The sequence below is a fragment of the Mastigoproctus giganteus genome, chromosome 3, assembly GCF_048544385.1.
Source record: "Mastigoproctus giganteus isolate SK-2022 chromosome 3, ASM4854438v1, whole genome shotgun sequence".
NCBI classification, from domain to species: Eukaryota; Metazoa; Arthropoda; class Arachnida; order Uropygi; family Thelyphonidae; genus Mastigoproctus; species Mastigoproctus giganteus.
The window spans coordinates 218,137,061-218,158,780 of record NC_143577.1 but is presented as its reverse complement, the minus strand read 5'-3'; the positions used below and the strand labels follow the sequence as shown (position 1 = coordinate 218,158,780).

Sequence of the window (21,720 nt, the reverse complement as noted above, 5' to 3'; positions counted from 1 at the left end):
TTTCTACAGAAGCGTATACATGCAGTTTTTTGTGTGGAAATCCGGAAGCCATTTGTTTGATCCCATTTGCTTATTTTGTTTACTGTTCCTTGTAGCTGCCGTTCTATACTTCGCATATTCTGAGAGTGATAGGAAATGCTGAAATCGTCAACGTATAAAGCTGCGTCAACGATTCTTGGAATTTGCTCGGTTATTGTATTTATTTTAATAGCGAACAGGGTCGTGCTAAGCACAGACCCCTGAGGTACTCCTTCTTCTTGGATGAAAACCTTTGAAAGGATTGTCTGCAGCCTAACTTGGAATGTCCTGTGTTGCAAGAAATTTTGGATATATTTAGGAAGATGTCCACGTAAACCAAGGAGGTATAGGTTTTGAAGGATTCCATAACGCCATGCCGTATCGTAAGCTTTTTCTATATCAAAGCAGATCATGATGTGATGTTCCTTTCGGATGAAGGCATTCCGTATACGTTTTCTAATTTTATAAGTAGGTCTAGTGTTGAGCGATTTTTCCTGAAACCATGCTGTGCTGAGTCGAGAAGATTATTACTGTTCAAATACCACATTAAACGAGCGTTGATGATTTTTTCCATAACTTTGCCTAGGCAACTTGTTAAAGCAATTGGACGGTAGTTGCGTGGATTAGAAAGATCCTTTCCCCGTTTTGGGAAGGCCAGAATTATTGCATGATGCCAACTATCTGGAAACTGGTTTTCTAGAAAGATTTTGTTGAACAGTTCAAGTAATGCCATTTGGGATTGGTGGTCAAGTTCCTTTATCATCATGTAGTGAATTTGGTCTGGTCCTACAGCGCTTTGCTTTGTGTGTGACAGAGCTGTTCTTAATTCATGGAAAGTTAACGGAAGGTTGTACTGTTCGTCATTTCTTGTGGAAAAATTCAGTTTGTGTTTTTCTATTCTCGCGTTGTATATTTGAAAATTAGGAGTATATGATGTGGTTGCTGATATTTTGGCAAAGGTTTCGCCCAGTGCATTGGCTATTTCTGAAGGCTGTGCTGTGATTTGTCCATTCCAGTTTAGGATTGGAGGTGGATTAATCTGGTATCTGCCATTCATTTTGCTGATTTTATTCCAGACAGTTTGAGATGGTGTGGAACTTGTTAAAGTGGATGCAAATTTTATCCAGGATGCTTTGCTACTGGTTCTTCTAACATACCTGGCTCGCACTCGTGCCTTTTTGAATAATACTAGGTTCTCTGTAGTGGACATCTTCGGAAATTATTCCAGGTTTTATTTCTCTCTCTTTTAGCGTGTGAACATTCTTCATTCCACCATGGTTTTGGATGTGTTGGAAGGTGTGGTGATGTTTTTGGAATAGTCTGCTCAGCAGCTTGGATTAGTTTATTTGTTACATATTGTACTGCTGCATCTAACGGTTTTTGCTTGATAATATCTGCATCTAATTTTACAATGGATTTATACTTTTCCCAATCCGCTTCAATTACTTTCCATTTGGGATTTCTACGTGACTGACATGTGATTCCTGATATCATGGAAATGATTATTGGATAGTGATCGCTGCTGAGAGGATCTCTGTGTACAGACCAATCAAGTATTGGAAATAATGTTGGGGAGCATAATGATAGGTCGATAGCTGTGCTGCTTCCTGATGGAAGATGCGTGTATGCCATCATTCAACAGGGTTAAGTCATTTTGTTCTATCCATTTTTCGATCTGTTTTCCTCTCCGGTCTACGGCTGTGTTTCCCCACATAGGACTGTGTCCGTTGAGGTCTCCCAGTATACAGAAGGGTGGAGGTAACTGAGTTAATATATCTTCCAAGTCTTGTTGTTGTAATTCTTGGTTTGGGGGAACGTAAATTGTTATAATGGTTATGAGAGATTTAATGGCTATGCATACTGCAACCGCCTCAAGGGTTGTGTTTAGTGGAAGAACTTGGGAAGGAATGTGTGAATTTACCAAAATTGCCACACCACCATGGGTCATGCCGCCTGTTACTCTGTCTTTACGGTATGTGATATAGTTCTTTACTGTGGGAGAGTCTTGAGGTCGGAGATATGTTTCTTGCAGGCAAAGACACAGCGGGTATGCTGTGCAATCAGATCATATATATCATGTATATTATTGCGGAAACCTCTGCAGTTCCATTGGATTATAATCCCCATTATCTGGTTTTGGAGAAAGTGTCAGACTGTTTCTTAGCTGTTGCTTTAAGCTTTTCAAGTTTATGTTTTTCCTTTGAAAAATATGGTTTGCCGGTATCCATCTCTTCTTCCGCGAAAATCTTTAGTACTGATTCCTCTGCTTGATTTGTCAATTCTGTATCCATTTGTTCCGTTGGCTTCTGGCTTATGATATTACGTTTTTCTGTGGCTTTTGTTTCTGAGTGTTTTGCATTTGGAGGTACAGATAGTGGTGTGTTTGTGACTTTCTCTTTTTGTTTTGGCTGGGATGTGATAAGTAGACCTCGTGCCCAATCCGAAATAGACTTCTTTGGGGGAATCGTGAAATCTGTTTGCGTCTCTATTGTACGCCGATTCTTTATGACCTGTGCATAGGAAGGTCTGTTTAAAATAGTCGGTAGTACAGTTCTCTTAGCTTCTTGGTATGTGACGGGGTGTTCTACTTTATATCGTTGAATCTGCTTTTCTCTTTTCCAGAATTCGCAGTTCTTAGAATAGGCGGAATGATCCCCCTTACAATTTGGACACTTCGGTTGCTCGGCTGGACAGTTCTGATTGGTATGATCTTGAGATCCACAGTTGGAACAGATATGAACTCCACGGCATGCCATTTGTGAATGACCATACTTTTGGCATTTAAAGCAGCGGAGAGGATTCGGAATGTATGGTCTGATGTTACAGTTTAGATATCCGGCCTTTACCGATATAGGTGGTTTGGGAGTGTTAAAGGTCAGTATCAAATTTCTAGTTGGAGTAAGTATACCATCTCTAGTTACATTAATCCTTCTCACAGCAATGACACCTTGATCTTCTAGCTCATTTTTAATTTCTTCTTCTGAGAAGGTAAAAATCATAAGGTAAGTAGGTAAAAATCATAAGGTCCCATTCAGAAATTACCCCTTTTGATGTATTTAGGCTGTTATGGGGAGAGACTGCTACTGGGATCCCTCCAAAAGTTCTCATCTGAAGCAGTCTTTCTGCGTGTTTGGCACTGGCTGTCTCGACTAAAATGTCGCCTGATTTCAGTCTCTTGACATTTTTTGGTGTTCCAGCTACACTTTCTAGGCATTTTTGGATTTTCAATGGCTGTTCTGATGTTGAATGGAGGACTAGAAAGGTAGGTGCATGAAGCGATGTTATGTCCTTTTTTTGTCTTTTGGTAACATTTGTCTCATTATCCTCATTTTTCCGACTCAAAGGAGTCGGATCTTTGGGATCTGTGGTTGTGATATTTGGATCATTCATGTTTGCTCCTTTTAGCCCTGGGAGTGAGAGCTTTTCCTCCCAGGTTTCCGGCCCCGCCATGGGGAGGCAGAAGCAGTGCCACCTAGTGACCAAGCGGAAGTTGATTAGTAGTTAGTAGAACTAGAAAATAAATAAAAGAAACGTGTCTTTCCTTTCTTAGGATTCTTTGTGCTGGTATTTTTCAGCAACTATATATATATATACAATAGAGAATTTTCTTTAAACTCTATAAATGTGTATCACTATCACTTTAGAAATCGCTTTATAATCGCAGAGATATCGCCTGATCACTAGAAACACTTGGCACTCGGGGCCTTTCAATTTTGTTTTCCCAGTGGTATCACACCAAACTGACTCAACATTGCACTCGTCACCAATGTTGACTGGGTGCAATCCTTAGATTTAATATGCTTCTATGTATAAGTGTAGGTAAAAATCATTTTGGCCAGTGTAATCTAAGAGGTTGTTATACATTTAGGTTGTATTAGACCTGATTATTTTGTCAATAAACCTTTCATTTTTAGTGATGCATACTAATACTGGTCTTTCTAATCTAGGTCATTAATATTAAAATTGTCCTTTCTGAAAATTTCCAACCACTACTGACATTACTACTTTGAAACGTATCCTGCCCATAAACCCACAGGCAGTTTTTCGTGGACTGAAAGGGACTGGGTTGATAGTGTCTTTTTGATCAGTCATACTTTCACCCATAAAATAATAAAAAGTTGTAGTTTGCAATATTCAGTAGTAGCTAGTTACTAATACCAGAAATGGTTACATACATATTTGTAAAAAAAAAAAACACTGGAATGTATATGGGTGTTGTTTCTTTCTTAGCTAAGATTGTTTTGTATGATTTCTGTGTTTTTATCTTGCTGGCCAAAAATAACATATAATCATAATTAAAAACAAATAATGAGAAAACAAAAGTGCTGTATGGAAGCATTTAGGTGCATTGGGCAGAAAGACTTATGCACCCCCCCCCCCACTTCATAGGTAATGAATGCACAAGGAATTTTAATTGAATTTATTTTTAAGCTTCAAATCCAGGGCTGTAGTGGAGGGTATGTGTCATATAACCTCTGGATTTTTTGAGGTGAATAGTGTATACCTTCTGGTTTTTGAAAGACTTAAAAAAACAAATTACTATTAAAATATTTACTGAAAATTAAAAAAATAAATTTATTAGGATTTGTTTCTTAGGCAATACTTATAGTTTTATTATTTTTATACATATAAGCCACGTGCACCCATATATGTATATATATATTGTTTTTAATAATTAATATAAATGTCTAAATGATTATTTTCAATTTATCCCTTGCAACGTTAATGCTATTGCCGTGTGGCAATGAGACATTATACGTGCTTGATATATTATAGTTTGATTGTTTAACTACTTCAATTTTCTGGTATTTAATTTCTATAAAGGTATTGAGGTGTAAACGGAACAGGAGATTCAGTTAGAAAATGTAGTCTAACCTATACCTGGGGGTCTGTAATGATATTAAAGATATGATTAATACCTGATGAAATTAAAGTTAAAATTATAATTATTTTAACAAACTTTAAATAACATTAATTAATCAACAAATCAATATCAACTAAACGGGTAATTACGAGACATTCCTTTAATCTGGCTATCGATCCGTTCAAAGGCCCCGATGAAGTAGCTGGTAGATGACCAGGCAAAGGAATGTTTAGTTGATATTAATTTGTTGATTAATTAATGTTATTTAAAGTTTGTTAAAATAATTATAATTTTAACTTTAATTTCATCAGGTATTAATCATATCTTTAATACCATTACAGACCCCCAGGAATAGGTTAGACTACATTTTCTAACTGAATCTCCTGTTCCGTTTACACCTTAATACCTTTATAGAAATTAAATACCAGAAAATTTAAGTAGTTAAACAATCAAACTATAATATATATATATTTATAATTATTGATAAAAAATAAAGAAAGAAAGTTAAAACGACAATAACTGTAGCTAATATGTAAATAATATTTATGAGTCAATGCAGTTGCAAGCAATCATGCAATACACCCATAATGTCTATAATATTAAGGATAATATAAAAAACCATTAGAATAAAGATATATAGAAATTATAGAAATTATATAGAAATTTTAAAAAATGAACTACAGTCTAGCCATATATATAAACAGATAACATCTTCTTCTAATATAATAATCAAAAAATTAATTGCATTACATAAAAAATTAAAGTTAAAGTATAATAACCTAAAATATCCATTTATATATGGCATACCCAAATTTCATAAAACACCGATTGCTTTTAGATTCATAACATCATGTAGAGATAGTTATGCTAAATTTCCCGGAAAAATGTTAGAAAAGTTACTTAAAATTATATTAAATAACTTAAATAAAACTATTATAATAAATGATAACTTACCTATTATAAATGCTCTAAAAAATAACAATATTCATCAAATACAAACATTTGACTTTAACAGTCTATTTACGAGCATTAATTTTGATAACTTAAAAGTCGTCTTCCAGAAACTATATTTAGAAAATCAAAATGCTATAAAGGTTGATTTAACCTATTGGGATTCTCTAATAAAATTATGCATCTTTAATAATTATGTATATGACGGAACATCGTTATACCTACAAGTGACTGGCACCCCTATGGGAAGTCCAGCATCAAGCATAATCGCAAACCTTTATCTACATTATACAGAAAGAGAATTCCAAGATAACCTACTTATATATAGATACGTAGATGATATATGTGTTTTTAATTGTCCACATTTTGTCCAGGATTACAGTAAATTATATCCAGTAGAACTAGTATTGGAAAAAACTAATAATTCCGATACTATAGCAAATTATCTGGATCTTCATATAGAAATATTCCATAATAATAATATAGACGTAAACATATATAATAAAAGAGATGCATTTAATTTTAACGTAGTCAGCCTTACAAACTGGAAATCTAATATATCAAAATCAGTGCATGCTAATATAATTTTATCGCAATGTCTAAGGATTGCTTATATCTGCAATAGTAATAAAAATTGTTCAGCGGGCTTAACAGCGTTGTACGGCAGGTTGATCAATAATAATTTCCCTATCGCTTACCTGAAATATCATTTCAGGAAAGCGATAAACATAATTAATTTCAAAAATTTGTTTTCTGAACCTATTGTTTTAATATAATTTTCAATATAATCGTTATATTTAGTGCCATGTATATATGTAAATAGGATACACTTTGTATTCTTGGTGTCTTACGGCTTAGAAAACTTGTACCCACCAGCTTGCAAATTACAGTGTATCATTTTTTTTTTTTTTTTCCATTTAAATTTACTTAAGTTCACACTGAGATAACATGCAAATTCAGCTCAGGGTCCTACTATAGGAACGGGTTTGCGATCCCGGGCATACCCGAGCCACAACTTATATCTTGTAATGTCTTTAAACTGTCCTACACTCTTTACTTTTATTTCTCCGAAATTATTAGGGCAATCCGAGGACGTAGGAGAAACTATTTCTTATCTATACCACTATTTTTCGCCTTTATGGAGTTCAGGTTCTATTATTCCTACTCCGATTTTCGAAGTCCCCGATTTTCAGGCCAATGTCTATTATGGTGGTTTTTTTGTTGATTCGATGAATTTATTTATTTGTGTATTTACATATTTGTGTATTTATGTATTTACATATTTGTGTATTTATGTATTTACATTATGTTTAAATACACAAATATGTAAATACACAAATAAATAAATTCATCGAATCAACAAAAAAAACCACCATAATAGACATTGGCCTGAAAATCGGGGACTTCGGCCAATACACTATCGGCACACAGTGAAACATTAATGCGACTGCGCCATAAAAATAGCCATCCTTAAAACAAGTTAAAGGCGGGAAACTCTCCCTTTTCAACTCTTCGACCTCCACTGGAACACATCAAGTAAGTAATAGTAATGCAATACAAAAAACTTACCCGTAGGGCTTTGTGTATTCTATCACAGTTGCTGTAGAGATTATAAAGAATTAATTTAATTCATAATAAATAATACGAATTAACTAACAACAATTAAGAAAAAGATAAACGTAAGTCCAAAAAAATTCAAAAAGAACCTTGGAATTTAGAATTAATTAAATAGCAAACCTGTGATAGATGCAAACAGAAACGGGTAAGTAAATAATGCATTACATCGAATGGGCCGTCAATCCACTCAAAGCCCCCGATGAAGTAGGGGATTGACGTCCATGTGATGTAATACAAAAATGTATAAAAATGTATAAATTATATTATATAGTTATAAAATAGTATTGATAATTGACTATTGCTACAGTTTTTCATCAATAAGTGTTATGGAATTTTCTTTAGCAATACGCAACAAGTTGCAAAATCCTAAATGTATAGGCCGCGGGTAATTAAGATAACCGAGAATAGGCTAGCTTAAAGACCAGTAATGTATTAACTATAATATCTTTAGGTAAAAAACACCGGCACGGACAATGTTTAATTAGCCATCATGGCGAAAAACAATGACATTAATGATGAACAAATACGAGTTAAACCACAATAGAATGATAATACAAAAGAATAATATATATATATATATTTTTTTTTTTTTTTTTTTTGCGTTTTCTTAGATCCCTGATGGTATTATTATTGGATTGATTTACTTATTCTAATGGTTCTTTATATTATCCTTAATATTATATATATATATCAGTAATATTATAATAACCTACTCTAATACACACAATTTAATTATTTCCAACAAGAGAATACAATACACACATTTCAATACACTTATTATAATTATCGATCTCATAATTTACACGAACATGAAATTTTAATACAAAGCAATTGAAACATTAGTCTTTCCATTAATTAATGCTTTAATCAACTGAAATCAATAATATTTCTCTTTGTGTGTGTGTGTGTGTGTGTGTGTGCACGTGCATATGCATGTATATATATGCGCGCACGTATGCGTGTGTGTATATATATATGCGCGCGTATCCGTGTGTGTATATATATGCGCGTGCGTATCCGTGTGTGTGTATATATATGCGCGCGCGTATGCGTGTGTGTGTGTACACACATACGCATATTACTGGTGTGTGTACATGCATATTACTGGTGTGTGTTACATACACGCATATTACTGGGTTACATACATGCATATTACATACACGCATATTACTGGTGTGTGTACACACACACACACACACCAGTAATATTATAATAACCTACTCTAATACATACAATTTAATTATTTCCAACAGGAGAATACAATACACACATTTCAACACACTTATTAAAACTATCAATTATTATAATTATCGATCTCATAATTTACACAAACATGAAATTTTAATACAAAGCAATTGAAACAGTCTTTCCATTAATTAATGCTTTAATCAACTGAAATCAATAATATTTCTCTTAATGTATCTTCTTCCTAGATTTCATGTCATCAAAGTTAATTTCTGACAAATCCAATTTTACTATTGTGTCATTTTGATAGAATTATTTATTTTAACAGTTCTAAGTAATTTCTTATTTACTAAACTAATTATTTAAAAATAACAAATAAGCCCCTGGGCTTGTAAATGCTCTCCAATTGTCAGGGAATGCAAACGAAAAATTATGCATTAACCCTCATGCAGGATTGCTTTGACATGAGTGGGCACCATGCACAAAGTACACTAATGTAAGGAACTGTTCAACGAAATAATGAGTATCACATATACAGTCAACGATAGACAAATCAACTAATTCTAGGAAGACTGATAATTCATCTTTTGCATCCTTTTTTGCACTGTTTAGTGCCAGGCAGCAAATTTATTATGTTATATCAATTTTCTTAATATACATCATTTGCACTTGCTCGTGGGTTAATTTTTAGACAATGAATCAAACAGTCATATGGCACCCCCAAATTTCGGTGCCACGGGTGACTGCCCGGGTCGCCCAGCAGCAACAACATAAGATTACAACAGAAGTTTTTAAATCTCTAAACATGTTGTGTTATTACATGTGCCATTCTTACTATTTATGTAAATAGTAGAAGTATTTATATAAACTAACATAAATAAAACTGTTCTAGAATACTGAAACAAATCTTCTCACAACCGACAAAATGTTAAAGTATAAAATACAATATATGAAAATTTATTAAGAATAAATATATACAATAATAAATAAAAATATATACAGATAAATGCTAAAAGTACTAAAAGCAATCAGAGACAAAATCAAAACATATTTACAAAGCTTTCAGAGTGATGTGCCTCTTTATCAACTCAGAATATACATTGTATTTTATTCTTTATTTTTACTGTATTTTTAATAAAGTTTATTTTATACTTTAACATTTCATCAGTTGTGACAAGGTTTGCTTCAGCATGCTTATTCGTGATGCACAAGGCCTTTTTGCTAAAACTTTTCTAAGTCATGTCCCTCGGGTCTCAAAATGTTCACACAAATAATTCAAATTAATACAGTGGATTCCGGTTATTTGGACCATTGGTTAATCGGGACAGCCGTTTATTTGGGGTAAACCTGAAAAAACAGAATCCAATCGAGAAAATAGCCAGGATTTACTTTGCTTAATTGGGACAACATGCCATTTAATCGGGGCAGGAGACTGCAGCACTGGAGATTACGCTACGATTGTCTACGACCGTACCACGTGGTTCGGTCGGATTTCTGGAGGTCACAACCATAAAACAATTAGCAGTCACCTGTTTATTGGGCTTTTCTGTTAGTGCAATCTATCATAAACGGATAGTAAACTCGATCTTATTGAATTTGCGATAATACCAACAGCTGGAATTCTGTGGGTTATTATGGTGAAATGTGTTTTCACTTCCATTATATCTTCAATCATATAAAAAAAATAATTTTCAGAATATTCTCTTCATTCCTATTTTTAAAGCTTCGTAACTTGTTACTCCCTTCTCACTTGAGCTTATCGTGTTACTTGCAATTTGTGTGTGTGGTGTTCTTTGTTATTGATTGCTTATTTTTTTACTGTTTTAAATTTTAACCTCCACCCACAAATGTCAGTGAACAGAAATGTCAACTAGTTAGTATGTACATATTAATTCTTCCGATTTTCACATATCATTTATTTTTTTAATTGGTAAGGTAATAAAGGGTAAATTTGTGCTTAATATATCATTACCTTTATAGCCTGTGGATAATATTCCTCCTATTTTTGCTAATTAGAATCACTGTTTAATAGAATTAAAATTCAATTCACAAATGTGATCACAATGACCGGCGCTTACTACACATTGTATAGTGAACGGTACTTTACTATGGTGACTTCATTGTAACATTATTTGATTGCACAGTGAACCAATTGTAAAGCAGGGGTCCATTGTATTTTAAACTATTTACGTGAAACTTCGGGTAATTGGGGCAGCCGCTTAATTGGGCCAAAATGCACTAGTCCCAATGTTTCCCAAATAACTAGAATCGACTGTACATATTAAAGTACAAAAATCATTTCTCTGAATACAATAATATTCCATGTAACTCATTTGCTATAATAACTAGCAAAGAGTTGGCTACTAGTATCTTTCCTAAAACTCAACTTACATTGCATGTTACAGAACAAAAGATTACAAATGTAGATCTTAAAAGTAGTTATTATCTACCAAATTATAATCGGAGGAAGAAACTACTTTTGAGATGTCACCACTGTGAAGAAATAAGAGCTAATATTTTACCTTTTCTCTCACTTTAATAGTAGAAATTACAAAAAACTTCAACCTTATTTTCGAGAATTGTTTACTTGCTTATCTTTTGTGCATTTCCTTAATTCTTTAGAAATGACTGCCATTTTAAACTGTATTTGTAATAGCTATTATCCCATTTAGAATATTACAGACACCATTTTGAAAAGCTAAATATGAGTGAATGTTTCCTCTATATAGTGTTTGCTTTAAAATCATTCATGGAAATTACTACTTTATGGAATAAAAATTAAATTTCAACTTAAATACTTTTTGAATACATGCTAACATTCCATAATTTCTTAAGCTTGTAAATTTCTTAACATTCCATAATTTCTTAAGCTAACATTTCTTAAGCTTAAACTTTCTTAAGCTTAAACTTGTAACAATCAACAATTACTTATGAATTTTTTCTTAAAACAGTTTTTGAATGCAGTAATCTTTAGTAGCGATTAAAACATTTTTAATAGACTTCTCTTAAAAACCATTAAAATGCTACCTCCTTGAAATGTTATTTGATTTTTAGGAGAATTAGCAACTAAGGCCATATTAATGCTAATACTAAGGCCATATTGCTCTGGGGATATGCGGTGCTCATTCCCTGACCTTTCCACGTCCTCCGTATTTGGTGGTCATGGGCTCAAACCCCGGTCTAATCAAGAAGCGTGTGCTAGGCACTGCTGTTCCTGCCCACCTGGCTACGGAGGCACCTCCTTGAAATGTAATTCACTGTGTGTCAAAACTTGCCAACCAGCAACGAAAAAAAAAAAAAAAAAATTAAATATGGTGACAAGTGAAAAGATTCTTTCAAATCACTACCATTGAAATTCAACACCTAAAAGCACCCTAAGATAATTCCTTGAATAACTGCAGTAATCTTTATTAACAGTTCAGAGAAGTTCAGGTAGAAATAAGTATTTGCAGTCTCTACAATAGCCCACCCACCGTGCATTAATCATAGAAAGTATTCTTTGGTTGGATTGCCTTTTTACTGGATGAAAAATCCTAGTTTCTGGGGATAAAATCATGCAACCCTTGACTGAGACTAAATAACTGTCATGTTGTGGGAGAAAAAAATGCCAATAAAAGCTTCTACCATTGCTGTTCATGTAAAAGAATTTTTTCTGTGTACAATCTGCAGTTATTACTTTTTATATTAACATTGTAACCAACTAAACTGAATTAGGAATACTTATTCAATTTCATGATTGATCTGCTGTAAACAGATCAAGAGGACTTGAGCTGTTGTCAGAAACTAATTAGAGCAGTGTGACCCAGCTCCATGCACTTTTAATGAGATGTGGGACCACTGCAAAAGTAAACAAGCAATATAAAAAAAATTTACATAACATAAGTGTAAATATTTTTATGTATAAACAGAAATGAAGTATAAGAATACACCCCCATTTGTCATACAATGACAGAGTACATACTAGAAAAATTTTTAAAAAAACAAAAAAAAAAAAAAAAAAACTGTTCAGAGAGTCATTTAGAAAACAAGTAACTGATCACTAATTTTCACATTTTAGTTTTCAATTAAAATATTTTTTAATCCAACTTTAGTGCAATCAAAAATGTGTAGATTCAAATTATACTAAGTTGATTATATTACTAATTTTTATGATGACTGAATACAGGAATGTTTCTAGAACAAAAGACCAGAAATCATGAAAGCATGAGGCCACTTTAGTTGTGGTTGCACATTTGCTTTTCACGTTTCCTTCAATTTAAGATTTTTTTTTACAAATTTCATCCAAAAGAAAAATTAAAAATATAAAAATAATAAAAAAATATATAGTAATTAATAGTCATCACTCATCATCCATCCCCTACATTATACACCCAATAGAATTTGGATACCTTATCACATATATTTTATTCTGTGCCAGTCTTAGCCTCTGTGATGAGGAAGTACGTTAAAGGTTTGCCCATACAGCACATTAAAAATTAGTATGGAATGACAGTAGGATAATACTATATTAACAAACTTTCTGTGCACACAACTGCACTCATCTGAATCTTCCAGAATCTACCATGGCAGATTTTATTCAGAAGGAAGAATGTAAGTGACACTGTGATGAAAATAAGATCTCGACAGCCTCACAAATTCATGGAATGTGTTCATTGAACCATAAAGAGGATAGTTTGTGCTTTGTGCATGTTGTCTGCAGAAAATGTTACTAAGCAGATCCAAGAGGCCACAGGAACATTCTTCAGTACATCAATCATCTACAAGGGCTGCATAGCCTTGGGTTCAATGGTCAAACTGTGCATAAGCCCCTTTCATTCTGACATTCATGGACCCCAAAACAGTGTCAGAAGGTGCTAAGGAATGATGAATCTTGCTAGACAATGTTTCGTTCCAATGAATGTATCTGGGAGAATGCTTCCTCCCAGAGAGCATATCATCTCAACCATGAAGATCAGTAGTGGAGGCATTCTAACAGCATGGGCCTGTTTCATCTGGATTGAACTTAGTCCATTGGGAGTAGTGCCTGAAACCATAAAGTCTATGGCCTACCCGGGTGCTATGGATAATTACACACCACCCCTGCAAGTACTACAGAAACAGGCTCAATATCATACAAGACTGATTTGTGTGATGACGTCAAAGTTGGACTGGATGGCTTAGGGCGTGGACTTCAAACCCCAGCAATCAACTGTAGATAAAACTGGAGTACAAGTTTGGCTACAGACAAAATGGCCCTCTTCCAAACCAATTCCAGCAGCTATCAGGAGGAATTGAAGCGAATTCTGGCCAAAAGTGTGCACATGAGGGCTGTGATTGACATTACAGGCCAAGGTGGCCTGGCCTTACTATGTATCAGATTTTTGAATTAAAAATGTTTCCAAATACTTTTGGTCAAACTGTATATAGTGAAATAAAAGCATTTGGAATAAGAGCATTTGTTTTTGTGCCAAAGCAACTAAGGCGGGGGGGTGGGGGGTGAGAAGCAACCCTTGACCCAACATGACTTTCCCACAATGGGGGAAAAGTCCAAAAAATTCCCAATGGGATTCAAACCCAGATTTTTTCACATGCCATGGAAGGACAGTGATCGTAATTAGAGCACTTCCCACAAGGGTCTAAGAAAAACAAGAACCAACAATATTAAGAATAGCTGTTGTTATTTGGTTTTTAGGAGCATTAGCAACTAAGGCCATATTGCTCCGGGATATGCGGTGGTCATTCCCTGACCTTTCCGCATCCTCCATATTTGGTGGTGACAGGCTCGAACCCCGGTCTAATCAAGAAGCGTGTGCTACGCACTGCTGCTTCTTCCCACCTGGCTATGGAGGCGCCTAAGAATAAGCAAGCCAGTGATAAGAAGAAAGGAAAATTATTTTATATACTTATTCAATCAGTTTACACCAATAAAGGCTTCATCCCTGAACAGTCATCAGCTAATACAATACAATTATACACTAATATTATTGGCATTTGTACAAACATTCACATACTGAAATGCCTTCATAAAAAATCATTCACTTCGTAACTGATTTGTAGTCCATATATACTGTTATTTTTCCTATAGGCTCTGCAACAGGCTTCACAGCCCAAAATACAATAGGCTGTATGATTCTGGCCATAACAAATTTCTTATATGATTTCGCTCACACAGCTTGTTGGCATCAATACAACAAAATTAAAAATATTGGCATGCTGCGTGGGCACATGCTCTAGAGAAGTAATGTTATACAAGTTAGAATGTTTCTATTAATTCCATGTGATGTATGAGGTATACAGTAATTAGGTGGTTGACCATGGAGATTTCCAATGTTTAGTAATGATTTGAACTAGAATGTGTAGGTTTAGTTTTGTAGCATTATTTTGTCACCAAAGCACAGCATTTAACTTAGTGTAGTATGGCCGTTGAGAGGGCGATAAGTTTCTTGTGTAACTCTATTTAACCATCCAAGGTCTTAATATTCTATGCCTACAAACTTTTTCTGATGAGCATAGGGGCCGAAAACCAAATTGCTAAAGTATAAAGGAGAACTGGTAACTGAAATTCAGGATCTAATTGTGACTAATGCATTATATTCTGACAAATTCTTGCATTAAGGCCCACATAGCAGCATACATTTTGCCTTGATGTCATTATATAGTGATGCTGGAAGGTAAGGTTTACAACAAACATTTTGCTTTGTTATTAGTGTACAATTATAATGTATACACACTAGTTCAATGATGCTTGTCTTTGTCACTCAAGGAGTGAAAAACTATTTGTAGAAACACATAAAGAGCAATTTTATTAAAAGCACATAGTGTCTTTGCACTGCCTCCTTGGGTAGTACTAAACAACTTGCAAAATTTTTCATGGATAACAGATAATATTATATTAAATACCATTCTTGCTTAGGAATTCAAAAACAAAGAAAAGATTTTGCTTTTCTTTGTCCAAGCCGCAAATTGTATAGCTTATCTCTGAAAGGCAGGAAGGGTAAAAAAAGATCTTTATACAACCTTGGTGAAATATTCAAAACTTCTAACGCTTGTTATTTCAAATATGGAAACAGATAACGTAATACAGTTCTTACCCCACCACAAAAGGCTCAATAAAGAAACAGCCATTTTGCCTATCACTTCCTTCCAAAATTAATCCTTAACCAAATGCAAAAAATTTCTAAAAAATCAATGTGACTAGTAAAGGTTACAGAATAACTGGGCCAATTATTAGAAGGAATGATTCTTTGAGGTAAAATAAATAAATTTTACCCACTGTTTTGAACAATCTTTTAACATTTTTTTTTTCATCCTGAAAAACAATCCTTAGGGTCTCTCAAACCTAGTATAGGGTTAAATTTAGTACTGTATACTCAAAAATGTTTGGTTTGGAAAGGACAAATCCTTCTGTCCTTTCCAAACTAAATATAGTACACAATCAAATATGAATGCCTCTTATAAAACCCTGAAGAAACATTACTACTATTGGAAAAATGATGCAAGGAAGCAAAATTTATGTTGCAACTACCTTAAAAAAGCCTTCTATATAACCTATGTAACCTGCACACATTTCTTTTATCTATTTCTTTATTCTATCCTTCTTTAACTCTTTCAAGAGTACATTATTATATTCACATTTACAAGGTCATTTCAAGTATGCTTCAAATAATATGTCCACTTATGTACAGGCACATTATTTCAAGAACTGCACTGAAGTCTTCCACTAGGTGTTGGCATCTCTTATCTGCAATTTCAAGTAATGATAGAGTTTATAGAAGGAAACATGAAAATAACTTTGAAACTTTGAAAATAACCATGAGTTTTTGTTTTATTTTGTTTTATTTTTAAATTCTCATCTGATTTTTGAAAATTTCACTCTAATGTTGGGGGCAATCATATAAAAATAAGAACAAATTTATATGCAAAGTATTCATTTCTATAATTTTAAAAATTTCACAAAGAAACTTATTCACAGAGCAGGTTGTAGTTTGACAACTGATTCCCATGATCCCATATACATTATGCAAACTCATTCACAAAATGAGTTTGCATAATGTATAAGCAAACTCATTTTGTTTATTCAGTTTATTCAGCAAATTTGAATAAACTCTCTACAAAGCTGGGCAAAGTTTATTCCAATAGCCAATTACTCTTTAGCCAAAGGAATTTTCTTACATTTAGTATATAGTTATCTATATTCAGTTTAAATATAGGTTGGTATATAAAATATCAATTGTCTTTTACCTTGCTTCCACAATTTTGTAAATACAGGAAATTTTTATATATGACTGTTTCATGCTATATATAAAGTTGTGATAACAAATTCAAACTAATAAACAGATATAAACATCAGTTTACAAATATTCCATATACCAATTTTTATTTTATTTACGAAAATATTTTAATTACTATTGTTACGAGTGGTATGAATCCCACCTTTCTCTTTCGAATAAATTAAATATTCGGTAATAGATAAATTAACTATTAGTCTGACTATCCCTAGTTGCTGATGTATATTTTGATTGTGTTAAAATCCATAGAATTGTAATACCATCAGCAAGGACGGAAATCAGTAAAATCAAATAAATATTATTCGAAATTAGAACTAAAATATTAAATATCCTTTAAAGACCCAGCCCACTCGTAACCTTGCTTAGGAGAAAATTATATACAGTGCATTTCAGCTTTAAGAACTTCCGTTGTAAGGTCACAAAATGTCAAGGGAAAAGTGTCTTCTCGTATAAACACACGAGCTTTTGGCAAGTATGGGAAGATGCTATAGCAGGGGAAGATCAGTTCCTTCCCCACATAAACAACAAAATACCTTGAGCTCTTCCCGAATGATGGTGGTATTGAATAACAATCTTGCTTGTCCAAAAATGGTCAGAAAAGTAACACCAGTGTAAGTAACCATGACGTATTTAGGTTGGCTGCTTGTTGAGTGGTCCAGTGGAGGAGTCAACAGATTTCTCAACCATGACCCGGTACTTGGACCGCCTAAGATTTTGGCCTTGGAGTTAGAACATCCAATGAGACAAGCGATGGAAAGATACCCAAAAGATTTGACCCTGAATACAAAAGCAAAGGAGAGAAAATAGAAAGAAGAAGAAGTGTGTATGGAGAGAATTGGGTGTTAAGAGCTAAGAATTGGGAAGTAAAAAGTGTTGGCGTTGTTGTTGTTAAGTGAGAAACAGATAGTATAGTATTAGTAAGAAGAATTGGAAAATAGTTCGACTTAGAAGCTTAAAATAGTCGCGACCTTTTGTTTGTAGTGTAACTTTACCTAGTAAGAATTGTGCCGGTGAAAGTCATCTTGGAAAAGTCAAGTAATTTCCAGCAGCAGAATCAAGCAGAGGGAAACATTCTGAGAAGGAGGAATCTCGATCGAAAGAGGGAAGATACAGGAAAACGGTAAGCGGAAATGTTTCATCATGTATGTATGAGAACAAGAGATAGTTTAAATGGAATATTGCGGTGACGCAGTCTTAAAAGATGATTCCTTTCTAAGTTGATTTCTCTAAATGTTTAATATATGTTACATATGATTTGTATTACATGTCGCGGTACAACAGTTAAGTACCATGAATATTAACTGGTTAACATAAAAGTCTGATATTCTAATATATGTATTTAAAAATATTAAATGTCTTAAATGTTAAATGCTTAAAATATTAACTATTTTAAATATTAAAAGAGGAGAAAAGGTGAAAAGACGATGGTACCCAGTTGATATTCAACAAGGGCAAATAGAAAATATATATATGTTTATGGATAGTATAGATTGTTGTATTAATGGTATGGCCCTTGCGAGTCAAATATAATTATAAGGAATCATGGTATAATACTAAATGGTTTAAATCAAAAGATGATAATATCCTAATCTTTAATAAGAAGATGAATGTTATAAGAGTGAGAATGAGCTATATATATATGTGTATTTTTTTTCTATGTAATGTGTTTTATATATTGTAATAAATGATTGTTTTGTTTCTAATACTGCCTCGTTGCTGACTTCAGATCACATTAGTAATCACCTGGGGTTGATTAAGTTCGATTAAAAATTATTGCACTAAGAAGGGTAATTTCATTAAATTATTAATTAAATCCTTTCTTAGTTACACAGCACAAAGCGGGTTCAAATTGCAACATAATCTGGATAGATGGGTCATCCAATCTTACCTATTATATTTTAGGATATACGAAATCCGGTCCTAAACAAAGCCACAAGGCTCACAGATAAAGCCATAACTATGTTGGGGTGGTTACTGAGAAAGGGGGAGGAAAGTTTAACCATGCAAATACAACTTAAAGACAGCCTTTATAGCAGGCACAGCCTTTTGTAATAGAAGACGCTGTTTATTATATTCCCGACAAAAATGGTTGCCATGATTGTATTTAACTTTTCTTAATTATTATCCAGTCAACCAATGATCCATTCTATTCATTGTTCCCCGGCTACCTCTCAAACCTCTCTCAATCTCTCTCTCTTTATCTCCCCCCCCCCAATTTTTGTTGCCATGACCCTCTCATCATACCCCCCCCCAACACTATTAATACAATTACATACAAATTTTCAGGGACTTCAGAGTTCAATATTTACCTGCACTAAGCAACACATTATTGGCTGATGGATGCCAAATGACCATTCCTACTCTACGTTGATGTCCTATTAACTCTACTATTGGTTCAGTCAAAGGACGTACTAGCCCTCCATCAGGAATCTGCCAAACTCTGACTGTTCCATCTTCTGAAGCACTTGCTATCACATTATCATTAAATGGACACCAGGCAATATCTAGTACAGGACCTCTGTGACCTGCTACTAATGGATAACTGACATCGATTCTTCCTGTCTAGAAAAACAATTAGTTGAAATCTGAAATGCGAACACAAATTCACTGATATATAATAGTATTAAGGTAATAATTAGTATGGAGAGAAAATATAACAGGATTGCAAAAACAAAAGATTTATAGTGTACTGCAAAAAAGAAAAAAAAAAAAAAAGGAAGAAAAAAAGAAGAAAAAAAAAAGGAAGAAAAAAAGAAGAAAAAAAAAAGAAGGAAAAAAAAAAAGAAAAAAAAAGAAGAAAAAAAAGAAGGAAAAAAAAGAAGGAAAAAAAAAGAAAAAAAAAAAGAAGAAAAAAAAAGAAGAAAAAAAAAGAAATAATAAAATTATGTATAATACTGTCATTAATATGTAATAATGTACATAGCTATCTAAGCATAAAGAACCTCATTACTTGAACATTATGAATTCTTACAGATATTACTTATTATAAAAAAATAACTTAAATCAGATATTTACTTTGGCTAAGATTATGAAATTGTATTAATTTATTTAGTTCAGTGCCACACACTGATATCAATAATTCTACTTTTCAACAAAACTGAAATAACTTCCTAAACTTAATAAGTTCTAGTTAGAAATAACAGAGACTACTTTCCAATTCTTTTCAACATAATGGATAATTGTGGTTCCTTCAATTATGTTTCAAATAAATAAATAAATAGCAGTTATTTTTTGTACAATACAATCACATAACCATTATCTATGCAGTGGTCAGCAGGACCTAACAGTCTCTTGCAAACACCCTTCCTGCAAAAAATTGTTGATTCAAGGTTAATGACCAAACCAGACATCTAAACATGTCTGAGGGAAAATAATGGAATCACTGATTGAAGTAATACAGGACCATGTGGGCAGGCATGCAATTATACTGCAATCATAGCATGAATTTGTCAAGAGGCAGTCTTGTCTAACCAATATGATTGGTTACTATGATGCAGTGACCAAGGAACTGGATGCAAAAAATAATTTTGATATACTTGGACTTCAGGAAGGCTTTTGATAATGTTGCATATAGAAGACTGCTGTACAAACTGAAACAATGTGGCATTAAATTCAACCCTAATTCACGGCTTTTTTTCAACAGTGACCTGTACTTGTTAAGTAATTCCGCCGGTCTCCTACTTTTAATATCATTAGTGCCAATGTGTACAACTATTGTTGTACACATTGTACAACTAATGCTGGGATTTCAGAGACGTGGTGTCACACAGATATAAGGAATGCAGAACTGGAATTTGGGGAGTACAATGTCTACAGAAAGGATAGACAGGATAGGAAGGCAGGAGGGGTTATGCTATTAGTTAAGAAATACATAAAATCCAAGGAAGTGAAGCCAGTCGACATCGCTGGATAGTGCAGTGTCGAGTCAGTTTGGTGTGACATAAGCACTGGGAGATCAAAATTGAGAGTAGCAGTGTGCTATAGGCCTAATCACTCTGATGAGTATAATAAGAAACTGTACAGGGAAATAGAGTGGGCCAGTAATTCAGAGAATCTTATAATGGGGGATTTTAATTTCCCAGATATTGACTGGAATTTGGGGGCTGGTCACTCACACACTAGCAAGGCTTTTGTGGATTTATTGGATGATTGTTTTCTACATCAGCATGTTCAGGAGGCAACTAGAGGGAGTAATACTCTTGATTTGATTATCAGTAGTGATCCTTCATGCATTAAGAATCTGCAGATAAATGAACCACTAGGTGGCAGTGATCACAGTGTGCTGAAGTGGGATTTACTCAAAGAGGTAACTACCATTAGGGGTAAAGGGAAGGGTTATTGCTTTCGTAAAGGCGACTACGATGGACTGAGGCAGTATTTAAATTCTATACAGTGGGACCAACTGATGATGTTACCAACAGAAATTCAAAATGGGAAGCATTCAAAGAACTTATCTTGGAAGCTACTAGGCTTTATATACCAACTAAGAAATATTATTCAAGGTTTAGGCCTAAATAGATGTCAGATGAACTAATGAGACATGTGGCAGAGAAGAAAAATGCATGGGATACATACAAATTAACACATGACACAGAAGCCTATGATAGATATAAGTTGATCTGTAACCAAGTTACAAAGGAGGTTAAGCAGGCGAAGGCAGATTACGAGAAATCTTTGGCAAGGGTTTTTTTTTTTTTTTCGTAGTTATTGGTGCATCAGCTTCTATGGCCATAATGCACTTCCCAAGGTTTTTGCAGTACTTTGATCCAAGCCAGAGGCGGGATTCGAACTCGCAACCTTTGGGTTGCCAGGCAGGCA

At 33.8% G+C, this 21,720-nt stretch overlaps 1 protein-coding gene across 2 annotated transcripts in view; it reads right to left on the bottom strand.

The window, feature by feature from the left end:
• LOC150088725 (coronin-1C-like) overlaps window positions 1–21,720 on the bottom strand; it is a 244,800-nt gene that overhangs the window by 150,801 nt on the left and 72,279 nt on the right. For both annotated transcript variants that reach the window (XM_090369628.1, XM_090369627.1), the window contains exon 3: window positions 19,212–19,464. In XM_090369628.1, the coding sequence (XP_090225754.1) occupies window positions 19,212–19,464 (253 nt within the window). The remainder of the gene's footprint in view (window positions 1–19,211; window positions 19,465–21,720) is intronic.